We start from the raw sequence: 14,897 nt of genomic DNA, 5'->3' as shown, positions 1-14,897 counted from the left end.
AACCACTGAGCCACCATCCCAATTTAGTGAACTACTGTGTATGCTGTGGTGCCTTCAATTGGGTTACAGTGAGCCTCAGCACATCTGGGAAAGTCAGTTCTTGGATGCTCCATTCTTGTTTCCTGCATGGCCCAGTCTGTTATTCTCTTTCTCTCTTCCGTACCTCTTTCTCTGCTGCATTCAGACAAGAAATCATAGGCTCGCAAAATGAAAGATCAGTAGAAATCTTGTTCTGAAGGTTTGTTTCAAGAATTTATATTGCAGAATCCTGAAAAGCTTTCTGGGAAACCAGGAAAAGGACCAGAGGAAATAATAGTCTCTGGTCTGAAAACTGTTGTCACAACTTTGAATGAATTGAAGTTAAATCTTTGATATGACCTTTAGCTGATTGGTTGCACCCATTATGTCAGCCTGACCTTGCTGTTCTTTCAGTTTAAACTTGTTCTGTGTAAAGCGGAAAAGCTAGTATTTAGCACCCTAAATTTTATTAGGCTAATTTAGCTAATTCTGTGGATTAATGGCAGCTGTAGCTAGGATAGAGCTTTGATTTCAGTAAATTACAAAGCTCTGCATGGCTGGCTGTCAAATGTTATGACTGTGCAATAGCTAATGATCTGGATCTTTCGATCTGTCTTTGGAAAAAGTGAATTCCTCCTCTTGTGTGCTGAATCAGGTCAGTATGCACAGAATTTGACAGAACTCTATAACACTTTCTGGAATTATTATGTGGACCAAAATCATTGCCATTGCCTTTAGTTGCTGCTACAAACTCGCTTCGCTGATCACCAACCTTTCCCTATTAGCTGTCCGAGTCTGAACCAGTTTTCAGAATCTCTTATCATGTTTGACTTTGAGATGAAATTCTGACACATTGCACCATTCCACATCTGCACCATTGCCTGTCATCTTCATTACCTCAGCACATCTGTCTTTGCTACTTTTAGACTATTCTAATGCTCTCCTGCCCAGCCTCCCATTTTCTACTTTCTGCACACTTAGTAGTCCAGATCTCCACCCACGCCCTAACCTATGCCAAGCCTCATTCACCTGTGATCACCGATCTAAGATGTATTTTAAAATTTTCATTTTTGTTTAAAATTCCTCCATGACCTTAACTCTCCCTAAAACTCTGATTTCCTTTAGCAACATTCAAAAGATCTATAATGCATCTCTGAATCTGGCATCTTAGAGTCAAAACGATCTATAGCACAAAAAAAGGTCCTTTTGGCCCTTTGGGTTTGTGCTGGTCAAAACAACTACCTAATTATCCTAATTCGATTTTACAGCACTTAACTCACAGCTTTGTATGCCTTGACACCACAGGTGCATATCTGAATGCTAAAATGTTGCGAGGTTTCTGTCTCTACCACCTTCCAGGCAGTGACTTCTAGAAATTCCTAATTTTAAGTTGCAGCATGATTGACTGACTGCTTTTAGTTGCCAAGCCCTAAGCTGTGCACATTCTTTGCAACCACCTCCTTGAGTGTCTTCCTTTCCATTCTCCTTCCATTTTTCTTCTAGAATCAAGAGTTGGGTTATCTGCTGTATAGCTCATTATATGCCCAGTGTCAAAAACATTATTTAGTCATGTTCTTGTGAACCATTTTGGAAGCGTTTTACCATGTTAAAGGCACAGAATTTAAATGCAATTTAACTTGTGTTCGTCTGTTCTGATGGATTTGGGATCAGGGTAGTTGTCTGTTTTTAACAGACATGGATGTGATAGGTTGAAGGGCCTTTTTCTGTGCTGTAGATGTTGATGACTGTCTAATCTGCAGACCCCTATCCATGATGATGTCCTCTTGTGTCTATAGAGCACTTTTTCTGCATAAATGCACTTTCACTGCGTCTGCAGACACTTACCTCCATAGAACATAGAACATAGAACATAGAACATAGAACATAGAACATAGAACATAGAACATAGAACATAGAACATAGAACATAGAACATAGAACATAGAACATAGAACAGTACAGCACAGAACAGGCCCTTCAGCCCAAGATGTTGTGCCGACCATTGATCCTCATGTATGCACCCTCAAATTTCTGTGACCATATACATGTCCAGCAGTCTCTTAAATGACCCCAATGACCTTGCTTCCACAACTGCTGCTGGCAACGCATTCCATGCTCCCACAACTCTCTGCGTAAAGAACCTGCCTCTGACATCCCCTCTATACTTTCCTCCAAACAGCTTAAAACTATGACCCCTCGTGCTAGCCATTTCTGCCCTGGGAAATAGTCTCTGGCTATCAACTCTATCTATGCCTCTCATTATCTTGTATACCTCAATTAGGTCCCCTCTCCTCCTCCTTTTCTCCAATGAAAAGAGACCGAGCTCAGTCAACCTCTCTTCATAAGATAAACCCTCCAGTCCAGGCAGCATCCTGGTAAACCTCCTCTGAACCCTCTCCAAAGCATCCACATCTTTCCTATAATAGGGCGACCAGAACTGGATGCAGTATTCCAAGTGCGGTCTAACCAAAGTTTTATAGAGCTGCAACAAGATGTCACGACTCTTAAACTCAATCCCCCTGTTAATGAAAGCCAAAACACCATATGCTTTCTTAACAACCCTGTCCACTTGGGTGGCCATTTTAAGGGATCTATGTATCTGCACACCAAGATCCCTCTGTTCCTCCACGCTGCCAAGAATCCTATCCTTAATCCTGTACTCAGCTTTCAAATTCGACCTTCCAAAATGCATCACCTCGCATTTATCCAGGTTGAACTCCATCTGCCACCTCTCAGCCCATATCTGCATCCTGTCAATGTCCCGCTGCAGCCTACAACAGCCCTCTATACTGTCAACGACACCTCCGACCTTTGTGTCGTCTGCAAACTTGCTGACCCATCCTTCAATCCCCTCGTCCAAGTCATTAATAAAAATTACAAACAGTAGAGGCCCAAGGACAGAGCCCTGTGGAACTCCACTCACCACTGACTTCCAGGCAGAATATTTTCCTTCTACTACCACTCGCTGTCTTCTGTTGGCCAGCCAGTTCTGTATCCAAGCAGCTAAGTTCCCCTGTATCCCATTCCTCCTGACCTTCTGAATGAGCCTACCATGGGGAACCTTATCAAATGCCTTACTGAAGTCCATATACACCACATCCACAGCTCGACCCTCATCAACTTTTCTAGTCACATCCTCAAAAAACTCAATAAGGTTTGTAAGGCATGACCTACCCCTCACAAAGCCGTGTTGACTGTATTTGATCAAGCCATGCTCTTCCAGATGGTCATAAATCTTATCCCTCAGAATCCTTTCTAACACCTTGCAGACGACAGACGTGAGACTTACCGGTCTATAATTGCCGGGGATTTCCCTATTTCCTTTCTTGAAGAGAGGAATTACATTTGCCTCTCTCCAGTCCTCAGATACGACTCCAGTGGAGAGCGAGGATGCAAAGATCTTCGCAAGTGGCGAAGCAATTGCATTTCTCGCTTCCCAAAGCAGCCGAGGACAAATCTGATCCGGGCCTGGCGACTTGTCAATCTTAATGTTTGACAAAATTTTCAGCACATCAGCTTCGTCTATCTCTATCCATTCCAGCATGCATACCTGCTCTTCAAAGGTTTCATTCACTACAAAGTTTGTTTCTTTCGTAAAGACAGAAGCAAAAAACTCATTTAGGGCCACCCCTACCTCCTCAGGCTCCACACACAAGTTCCCTATGCTATCCCTGATCGGCCCTACTCTTTCTTTGACCATTCTCTTATTCCTCACGTAAGTGTAAAATGCCTTTGTGTTTTCCCGGATTCCTTCTGCCAAGCCTTTCTCGTGCCCCCCAAGCCTTTCTCGTGCCCCAAATTAGTACCCACATTTTGTCTTTGAGAGTGCCTGTTTCCATGTCACTGCTCTTTGCCTGTATCTACAGATTGCAGTCTCGGCATTAATCTTTGCTATAATTGTACTTTCTGATGCTAGTTTTGTGGAAGTTTTCTTCCTGCATTTACGTAGACTCAGTCGACGTTGATGCTTTATCTCACTGTCTGCATTATACTTTCCCTAACTGCAAGTGCAGGCAGCTGTCTCTACTAAATGCTTTTGCTGTACTTGAAGCTCGTTGCCTATGTTAGGGCTCATCCATGCTTTACTCGTCAGCCCTGGTTGTGCATGCATAATGCTTTTGTTGTGCATGCATAATGCTTTCATTGTGCTAACAGATTCCAGTTTTCGCATTATTTTCCTTCTTTCCCTGCACTTGCAGATTCTTCTGTTAATGCTATCATTAAACCCACTGGCTCTGCAGTAACTCGGAAGCAAAAAGCAGATTCTGCAAATCAGAAATTACAAAAGTGCTGTAAACACTCAATTGTACAGACAGCAACTGTGGATAGCAACACTTTTTTTTAATGTTTCATCTTAATGTCCTTTCCAGGTTTTTTTTTCAATGTATCTTCACGTTAATGGTTTTTTTCCAACACCTGTGGAATATTTAATAAACATTGTAAGGAAAAGCCAGAGAGCTATAGACCAATGAGCCAGATGTCAGTAGTGGCTAAGTTGTTGGAGGGGATTCCGAAGGACAGGATTTACATGTTTGTGGAAAGGGAAGGACCAATTAGTGTTAGTCAACATGGCTTTGTGCAAGGGAAACCGTGCCTCAGTAACTTGATTGAGTTTTTTTGAAGAAGTGACTGAGAAAATTGAAGGCAGAGCGATCACCATTGTCTATACGGACTTGGTTAAGGCTTTTGACAAGGTTCCACATGGTAGACTAGTTAGCAAGGTTAGATCACATAGAATACAAGAAGAGCTAGCCATTTGAATACAAAATTGGCTGTATGGTGTTGGACAGGTTGGGACTGGAGGTTTGCTTTTGAGACTGGAAGCCTGCGACCACTGGTGTGCTGCAAAGATTGGTGCTGGGTCCACTGCTTTTTGTCTTTTGTATGAATGATTTGCATATGAACATGGGAGATACAGTCAGTAAGTTTGCAGATGACTCCAAAATAGGTGCAGTGTACTACAAAGAAGGTTATCTCAGGCATAATGGGACCTTGATAAGATGGCAAATGTGCTGAGGAGTGGCAGGTAGAGATTAATTTAGATAACTGAGAAATGTTGCATTTTGGTCAGGCAAATTAGAGTTGGGGTTGGGATTATACACAGGTCCTGGGAGTGTTGCTAAACAAAGAACTCGGGGTGCCGGTTCATAATTCCTTGAAAGTAGAGTCTCAGGTAGTCAAGGAGGTGAAGAAGGCTTTAGGTGTGCTTTTCTTTATTGGTCAGCCCATTGAGTAGAGGAGTTGGGAGTCATGTTGCAATTGTATGGGCCATTGACTGAGCCACGTTTGGAATACTGTGTTCAATTCTGGCCTTCCTGCTATAGGAAGGATGTTTTGAAACTTGAAAGGGTTTGGAAGAAATTTACAAGAATGTTGCCAAGGTTGGAGGGTTTGAGCTATAGATAGAGGCTGAATGGCCGGGGCTATTTTCCCTGGAATGTCAGAAGCTGAGGGGTGACATTATTGAAGTTTATAAAGTCATGAGGGGAATGGGTAGGTGAATAGCCAGTCTTTTTCCCAGGGGAGGTGAGTGAAAAACTGGAGGGCATACATTTAAGGTGAGAGTGGAATGATTTTAAAAGGGTCCTGAGGGTCAAGCAGAGAGTGGCGTGTATGGAATGAGCTGCCACAGGTGGTGATGGAGGCTGGTACAGTTACAACATTTAAAAGGCATCTGGATGTGTATATGAATAGGAAGGGTTTAGAGGGATATAGGCCAAATGCTGGCAATGGGGCAAGATTAATTCAATGTCTAGTTGACATGGATAAGCTGGATCGAAGAGTCTCTTTCCATGCTGTACATCTCTGACTTATGACTCTGCTTCTGAATTATTTCATTCCTTGCCAGCATCTGTCTGCCCTATCCCTGGGTTATTCTTCTCTCTGTATTTGCATTTTCCTGTCTTTAGAGTAATTCTCTTACTGTATCTTCAGATTTTTCTCCGCATAAGTGCCCTCTTTACTCATACCTACAGACTCCTATTCTGCATTAATGTTCTGTGCCAACAGTTGACTCCAGTCTTTGTATTATTACTTTCACTGTGCCCAAAAGTACCTGTCTTTGTATTAATGCTTTCACACTATAGTTCCAAATTGCTTCACTTCATCGATGCCTCTTCTACCTATCATAGAACATAGAACAATACAGCGCAGAGCAGGCCCTTTGGACCACAATGTTGCGCCGGCCTGTGAACTAATCTAAGCCCCTCCCCTACACTATTCCATCATTATCCATATCCTCATCCAAGGACTGTTTAAATGCCCCTAATGTGGCTGAGTTAACTACATTGGCAGGCAGGGAACCTGCCTCTGACCTTATACTATCCCATCATTATCCATATCCTCATCGAAGGACTGTTTAAATGCCCCTAATGTGGCTGTGTTAACTACATTGGCAGGCAGGGAACCTGCCTCTGACCTCTGTCTTAAATCTATCACCCCTCAATTTGTAGCTATGCCTCCTTGTACAAGCTGAAGTCATCATCCTTGGAAAAAGACACTCACTTTCCACCCTGTCTAATCCTCTGATCATCTTGTATGTCTCTATTAAATCCCCTCTTAGCCTCCTTCTCTCCAATGAGAACAGACCCAAGTTCCTCAGCCTTTCTTCGGAGGGCCTGCGCTCCAGACCAGGCAACATCCTGGTAAATCTCCTCTGCACCTTTTCCAATGCTTCCTCATCCTTCCTGTAATGGGGCAACCAGAACAGCGTGCAGTATTCCAAATGAGGCTGCACTAGAGTTTTGTACAGTTGCAGCATGGCATCACAGCTCCGGAACTCAATCCCTCTACCAATAAAACCTAACGCACTGTAAGCCTTCTTAACAGCACTATCAACCTGGGTGGCAGGTGGCATTTTGGGGAAACCAGGAAAGAAAGTAAATATCAGGCGTAGCCTATTTAAGGAAGTGTTTATTATACAATATAACTAACTTGTAATTTTTACTGAGAGAAGTAAAGCCCAATGCTGCAGATTTTCGAATGAGAATATCACAATATCAGAATTGTTACAATGCAGGAGGAGATCATTTGGCTCATTGTGCCTGCACTGATTCTATTATCCAGTGCCAGTCTTCTGCCTTTTTCCTATATCCTTACACACCATTTCTATCCAAATAACCATGCAATTTCCTTTTTATGCCTCAGCAAACTTGCCTCCACCACAATTCCAGGCAGGCATTCCATACCCAAGTTACTCCGTGTGAAAGAATTTTTCACGTCATCCTTGCTTCTTTTTGAACTTGACTTTAAATATGTGTCCCTCAGCATCTTTCTATCAGCCCGCTCATGATTTTGAAAGTCCCTTTCAAATCTTCCCCTCAACCACAACCTCTCCAAGGAGAACAGTCCCAACTACTTCAATTTAGTCTCATACTGAAGTTTCTCATTCCTGGAACCATTCTTGTAAATTGCTTCTGCACACACTTTACAATATGTTCACATCTTTTACTGGTGCCCACAACTGCACAATATTCCAGCTGAGGTCTCCTAAATGTCTGCTGCAAGTTCAACATAATTCCCTGCTCTGATAACAAAGTGTGTAGCTGGATGAACACATGCAGGCCCAGCAGCATCTCAGGAGCACAAAAGCTGACGTTTCGGGCCTAGACTCTTTATCGGAGAGGGTTCTGAAATAAATAGGGAGAGAGGGGGAGGTGGACCAAAGATGATTAGAGGAGAAGATAGGTGGAGGGGAGAGTATAGATGGGGAGGGGATAGGTCAGTCTGGGGAGGATGGACAGGTCAAGGAGGCGGGATGAGGTTGGTAGGTGGGAAATGGAGGTGCGGCTTGAGGTGGGAGGAGGGGATAGGTGAGAGGAAGAATAGGTTAGGGAGGCGGGGACGAGCTGGACTGGTTTTGGGATGCAGTGGGGGGTGGGGACAAGCTGGGTTGGTTTTGGGATGCACTGGGGGAGGGGGAGATTTTGAAGCTTGTGAAGTCCACATTGATACCATTGGGCTGCAGGGTTCCCAAGCAGAATGAGTTGCTGTTCCTGCAACCTTCGGGTGGCATCATTGTGGCACTGCAGGAGGCCCATGATGGACATGTCATCTAAGGAATGGGAGGGGGAGTTAAAATGGCTCGCGACTGGGAGGTGTAGTTGTTTATTGCGAACCGAGCAGAGGTGTTCCGCAAAGTGGTCCCCAAGCCTCCGCTTGGTTTCCCCAATGTAGAGGAAGCCACACTGGGTACAGTGGATGCAGTATACTACATTGGCAGATGTGCAGGTGAACATCTGCTTAATACGGAAAGTCATCTTGGGGCCTGGGATGGGGGTGGAGGAGGTGGTGTGGGGGCAAGTGTAGCACTTCCTGTGGTTGCAGGGGAAGGTGCCGGGAGTGGTGGGGTCGGAGGGGAGTGTGGCGCGGACAAGGCAATCACGGAGAGACCACTCTCTCCGAAAGGCAGACAAGGTTGGGGATGGAACAATGTCCTGGGTGGTGGGGTCGGATTGTAGATGGTGGAAGTGTCGGAGGATAATGCGTTGTATCCGGAGGTTGGTGGAGTGGTATGTGAAGACGAGGAGGATTCTCTTAGGGCGGTTATTGCGGGGGCGGGGTGTGAGGGATGTGTTGCGGGAAATGCGGGAGACAATGCCAAGGCCGGATACAACGCATCATCCTCTGACAATTTTGCCGTGTACAATCCGACCGCACCACCCAGGACATTTCTTTCCGTCCCCACCCTTGTCTACACATCCCAGTGGCGAGCCATTTTAACTCCCCCTCCCATTCCTTAGATGACATGTCCATCATGGGCCTCCTGCGTTGCCACAATGATGCCACCCGAAGGTTGCAGGAACAGCAACTCCTATTCCGCTTGAGATCCCTGCAGCCCAATGGTATCAATGTGGACTTGACAAGCTTCAAAATCTCCCCTTCTCCCCCCCCGCCCACTGCATCCCAAAACCAGCCCAGCCCGTCCCCGCCTCCCTAACCTGTTCTTCCTCTCACCTATGCCTTCCTCCCACCGCAAGCTGCACCTCCATTTCCCACCTACCAACCTCATCCCACCTCCTTGACCTGTCCGTCCTGCCTGGACTGACCTATCCCCTCCCCTCGCCTCCCCCCATACGTTCGTGGATGAAGAGTCTAGGCCCGAAACGTCAGCTTTTGTGCTCCTGAGATGCTGCTTGGCCTGCTGTGTTCACCCAGCTACGCACTTTGTTTTCTTGGATTCTCCAGCATCTGCAGTTCCCATTATCTCTGCTCTGATGCTCAATGTCTCTATTATTAAAGCTGAGAATTCCAGTTTATTGACTGCTCTTTCCACCTGTACAGTCCCCTGCAATGATCAGTGTGCATTTAAACCGAAAGCCTTCTGTCATGTCCTCCGTTTAGAATTGTGACCTTTGTTTTATTATTCTTTCTATATTCTGCAACCAAATGCATCAGCACTCACTTCTGTGCATTGAACCTCATCTGCTGCCTGCCTGCGCATGCCACTATCTTGTCCATGTCCTTATGATCCACTGAGGGTTCACGAACATAATTCACATGAAGGTTCTCCTCAAGAAAAATTGACAAAATATTTTCTTTCTGAAATGATTTCAATTGCTGTTTTTTCACATTCACTCTTGACCAGTGTATGTGACATATGTGGTGCGTGCATCATAAGCATCTTTTGCCTGACTCCATTCCCATTTAAATTTTTTCTTCAGGGGTCATGAAAAAACACTGGCAGGTAAGGCTGGGGAGAATCCCAAGATATTCCGCAAATATATTAAAGCCAACAGAATGACCAGCGAAGAACAGGCCCTTTAGGGACCAAGGGCACAATCTTTGCGTGAATCCAGAGAACATTTGAAAGGTGTCAAGTACATACTTTACATCTCTTCACTGGGGCTTTGTTGAAAATCTTCTGAAATTAATCACATCCACTGGCTCCATCTAATCAGCTGTATTAGTTATACTGTCAGAAGAATTCCTGTAGATTTGTCAAGTGTAATTTCTCCTTTGGGAAAGTCCATGCTGAGTGAGTCTGATTCTACCACTTTTCTAAGTGCTGTACTGTTAAATCCTTGATAATGGATTTCAGCATCTTCCACTACTGACTTCTAATTCAGCATTCAATAATTCCCTGTTTTCTCTACCTCCCTTAGCTACCCTCAGATCTGTAGGCACTGATCAGAGTCTAAAGAACCTTGGAAGATGACTACCAAGATGTTGCCTGGGATGGAGCAGTTTCGCTATGAAGAGGGACTCTATAAACTTGGTTGTTTACGTTTAGAGCTGATTGAGTGGCATGGACACGGGGGATAGGAAACAACTGTTTTCTTCAGTTGAAGGGTCACTCATAAGGGGGTATAATGTTAAGGCGAAAGGCCGTCGGTTTAGGGATATTTAAGGAAAATTATTGAACCTAGAAGGTGGGGAATGTCTGGAACACATTGCCTTGGAGGGTAGATGAGGTGAAAAACCTTATAAACTTTAAAAAGTACTGTTCTTGGATGAGCACTCGAAGTGCCATAACTTTCATGGCTTTGGGCCAAGTGCTGGAAAGTGGGACTATTTGCAGATTTAGGCTAGTTTTTGTTGGAAATGACTAGATTGCCCAAAGGGCCTCTGCTCTGATTCTATGATTCAGCTTGGACAGTGGAAATAACACCATTGTAAGCTCATGCAGAAGCTGCAATGAATACGAAACTATGCCTAGAAAGAATTTAAGCTCAGGCACTTCTTTTGATTATTAACAATAATATCTGTATCTTTATGCACTGTTATGGCCTATTTTGTTTAATTTTCAGTCCTAGGTATGGTACCTCATTGCATGATTTGCTGCTTTTCAACTTTACATTGACGTTAGGGCATAATGGCTCTGTGGTTAGAACTGCTGCCCCTCAGTACCAGGGATCCGGGTTCAATTCCAGCCGAATGCAACTGTCTGTGTGGGGTTTGCACATTCTCCCCATGTTTCTATGCGTTTCCTCCGGTGCTCTGGTTTCCTTCCATGGTGCAAGGATGTGCCGGTTAGGTGGATTGGCTTTGCTAAATTGCCCGTAGTGTCTAAGGTGGGAGATGCAGGAATGGGGGAGGGGATGGGTCTGGGTGGGATGCTGTTTTGAGCGGTGGGGACTCAATGTGCCAAATGGCCTACTTCTACAGTATCTGGTTTCTATTCTATGAGATCATCAAATCTTTTTGACACTTCTTCCAAGACTTGAAGAATTCTTTCTTGCATTCTGGTCATAGCCAGTACTTGTTAATTCTTGGGATATGAGTGTTGATTGTAATGTCAACATTTGTTGCCCATTCCTAATTTTCCTTGAATTGAGCGGGTTGCTGGGCCAGTTCAGAGGACCATTAAGAGTCAACTACATTGCAGCGCCTCTGGAGTCTCATGCCTGATCCAGAAAGGAAAACTCTGGTGGTTTCTTAGTCACCAGTACCAAAATGTGCTTTGAATTACAGATTTTATTAATAGAATTTAAATTTCATCAGCTGCAATGGTGGGATTTGATCCCCTCTCCCAGAATTTAGCCTGGGCCTCTAGATTACTAGTCTTGTGACATTGCTGGAATACCACCAAAACACTTGAGCGCACAAATGTGAAGCCAAAATGAAATCCATAATCTTGATTCAAGAATATTTGGTTAAAATGTGACGTCACTTTGAAAAATTGTTCCTTTTTTCCAGTCTGATCATTTGACATCTCCTGAAGAGTTATGAGAAGTGTATGTGAACTGCTGCCATGACCTGATTATAGTATTAATTTTATAAATTATATAATAAAATGGCAGGTTCTTGGACGATGTTGCCTGGGATGGAGCAGTTAAGCTTTGAAGAGGGGCTTGAAACCCAATTTCTAAACTGTTTTTAATTCCTTTTCAATTGTATTTGTCTTTTTATTAGATTGATTTTCCAGTCCTCGTAAACCAGAAGTTGTTAAAAGCGGCAATGAAGCATATTGAAGTCATTTCAAAAGCAAGGCACAAAGGTATTAAAAATACATTAAGAAAAATACAAGTTTTGTAAGTCCAAATGGTAATGTTGGATGAACTTAAATGGAAATATAGAAGGTTTTTTAACTTGTATAAAATAATTGTTAATGATTAGATAATTAATGTATTCAATTTCTGCAACCCTGTCCCATAACTGTTAACTATTTTGGTTGCACTGTTGACCTTGGTTATTTTCGCAGGTGTAGTCATCTGTCATCTTTTGTGGACTGCTCTAATTCCGAGGTTGACGAGATTGTAATCTTGGAATCTTGTTCGACATAATCCTACTGACTAACGACTGGCAACTGTCACGACACATGATTGGCATGTATATTGTATGGTTGCATTTTTCTGAAAAAAAATTATTGTCCACAATCTAAATTGTAACCAACTCTAGATGTGATTCAGTGATTCAACATTATTTGCTAAATAATACTGAGTACACTAAGGATTATGCTGACAGCCAATTTAAAATTCAGTGATAATGGGAACTGCAGATGCTGGAGAATCCAAGATAATAAAATGTGAGGCTGGATGAACACAGCAGGCCCAGCAGCATCTCAGGAGCACAAAAGCTGACGTTTCGGGCCTAGACCCTCCTTCAGAGAGGGGGATGGGGTGAGGGTTCTGGAATAAATAGGGAGAGAGGGGGAGGCGGACCGACGATGGAGAGAAAAGAAGATAGGTGGAGAGGAGAGTATAGGTAGGGAGGGGATAGGTCAGTCCAGGGAAGACTGACAGGTCAAGGAGGTGGGATGAGGTTAGTAGGTAGGAGATAGAGGTGCGGCTTGGGGTGGGAGGAAGGGATGGGTGAGAGGAAGAACAGGTTAGGGAGGCAGAGACAGGTTTGGACTGGTTTTGGGATGCAGTGGGTGGAGGGGAAGAGCTGGGCTGGTTGTGTGGTGCAGTGGGGTGTGTGGACGAACTGGACTGGTTTTGGGATGCGGTGGGGGAAGGGGAGATTTTGAAGCTGGTGAAGTCCACATTGATACCATTGGGCTGCAGGTTTCCCAAGCGGAATATGAGTTGCTGTTCCTGCAACCTTCGGGTGGCATCATTGTGGCACTGCAGGAGGCCCGTGATGGACATGTCATCTAAAGAATGGGAGGGGGAGTGGAAATGGTTTGCGACTGGGAGGTGCAGTTGTTTAGTGCAAACCGAGCAGAGGTGTTCTGCAAAGCAGTCTCCAAGCCACCGCTTGGTTTCCCCAATGTAGAGGAAGCCACACTGGGTACAATGGACACAGTATACCACATTAGCAGATGTGCAGGTGAACCTCTGCTTAATATGGAAGGTCATCTTGGGGCCTGGGATAGGGGTGATGGAGGAGGTGTGGGGGCAAGTGTAGCATTTCCTGCGGTTGCAGGGGAAGGTGCCGGGTGTGGTGGGGTTGGAGGGCAGTGTGGCGCGGACAAGGGAGCCATGGAGAGAGTGGTCTCTCCAGAAAGCAGACAAGGGTGGGGATGGAAAAATGTCTTGGGTGGTGGGGTCGGATTGTAGATGGCGGAAGTGTCAGAGGATGATGCGTTGTATCCGGAGGTTGGTGGGGTGGTGTGTGAGAGCGAGGGGGATCCTCTTTGGGCGGTTGTGGCGGGGGCGGGGTGTGAGGGATGTGTTGCGGGAGACGCGGTCAAGGGTGTTCTCGAACACTATGGAGGGGATGTTGCGGTCCTTGAAGAACTTGGACATCTGGGATGTGCGGGAGTGGAATGCCTCATCGTGGGAGCAGATGTGGCGGAGGAATTGGGAATAGGGGATGGAATTTTTGCAGGAGGGTGGGTGGGAGGAGGTGTATTCTAGGTAGCTGTGGGTGTTGGTGGGCTTGAAACGGGCATCAGTTACAAGCTGGTTGCCTGAGAAGGAGACTGAGAGGTCCAGGAAGGTGAGGGATGTGCTGGAGATGGCCCAGGTGAACTGAAGGTTCAGGTGGGAGGTGTTGAAGTGGATGAACTGTTCGAGCTCCTCTGGGGAGCAAGAGGCGGCGCCGATACAGTCATCAATGTAATGGAGGAAGAGGTGGGGTTTGGGGCCTGTGTAGATGCGGAAGAGGGACTGTTCCACATAACCTACAAAGCGGCAGGCATAGCTGGGGCCCATGCAGGTGCCCATGGCCACCCCCTTTGTCTGTGGCAAGTGGGAGGAATCGAAAGAGAAGTTGTTGAGGGTGAGGACGAGTTTGGCTAGGCGGATGAGGGTGTCGGTGGAGGGGGACTGGTCGGGCCTGCGGGACAAGAAGAAGCGGAGCGCCTTGAGGCCATCTGCATGCGGAATACAGGTGTATAGGGACTGGACGTCCATGGTGAAAATGAGGTGTTGGGGGCCAGGGAATTGGAAGTCCTGGAGGAGGTGGAGGGCGTGGGTGGTGTCACGGACGTAGGTGAGGAGTTCCTAGACCAAAGGGGAGAAAATGGAGTTTGGTGGGGCAGGAACAGGCTGAGACAATGGGTCAACCAGGGCAGGCAGGTTTGTGGATTTTGGGAAGGAGATAGAAACGGGCCGTGCGGGGTTGGGGAACAATGAGGTTGGAGGCTGTGGGTGGGAGGTCCCCTGAGGTGATGAGGTCATGATTGGTGTTGGAGATGGTTTGGTGCTCGGGTGTGGGATCGTGATTGAGGGGGTTGTAGGAGGTGGTGTCGGAGAGTTGGCGTTTGGCCTCGGTGATGCAGAAGTCAGTGTGCCATACTACCACTGCGCCACCCTTGTCTGCGGGTTTGATTGGCCTTCTGTGGCACAGTATTGATTTTTTTCTCCCCTTTTTTAGGGTGTTTGTGATCATAGTTTCTAATATCAGCAGTTGACAATTTGACACAATTTTGGTAGCATGAGTTTAATAAGCAACAGTTTAGATCAGTTACTTAGATTAGTTACTGAGGCAAAGAAGGAAAACATACAATATGTGATATATAAAATGCTTCACTTGTCCTGAAGCTGTTCTGTG

The 14,897-nt window shown here is 45.4% G+C and overlaps 1 protein-coding gene across 13 annotated transcripts in view; it reads left to right on the top strand.

The window, feature by feature from the left end:
- The window catches only part of snx14 (sorting nexin 14), a 234,146-nt gene that overhangs the window by 49,172 nt on the left and 170,077 nt on the right, over positions 1 to 14,897 (top strand). For all 13 annotated transcript variants that reach the window (XR_009446141.1, XR_007248056.2, XR_007248055.2 and 10 more), the window contains exon 7: positions 11,871 to 11,955. Coding sequence is in view for 9 of the 13 variants with exons in the window: in XM_048535544.1 (XP_048391501.1) it covers positions 11,871 to 11,955 (85 nt within the window). In the remaining 4 variants the exon portion in view is untranslated. The remainder of the gene's footprint in view (positions 1 to 11,870; positions 11,956 to 14,897) is intronic.

This window comes from Stegostoma tigrinum, chromosome 9 (assembly GCF_030684315.1).
Source record: "Stegostoma tigrinum isolate sSteTig4 chromosome 9, sSteTig4.hap1, whole genome shotgun sequence".
NCBI lineage: Eukaryota > Metazoa > Chordata > Chondrichthyes > Orectolobiformes > Stegostomatidae > Stegostoma > Stegostoma tigrinum.
This window is presented reverse-complemented; position numbering and strand designations above follow the sequence as displayed.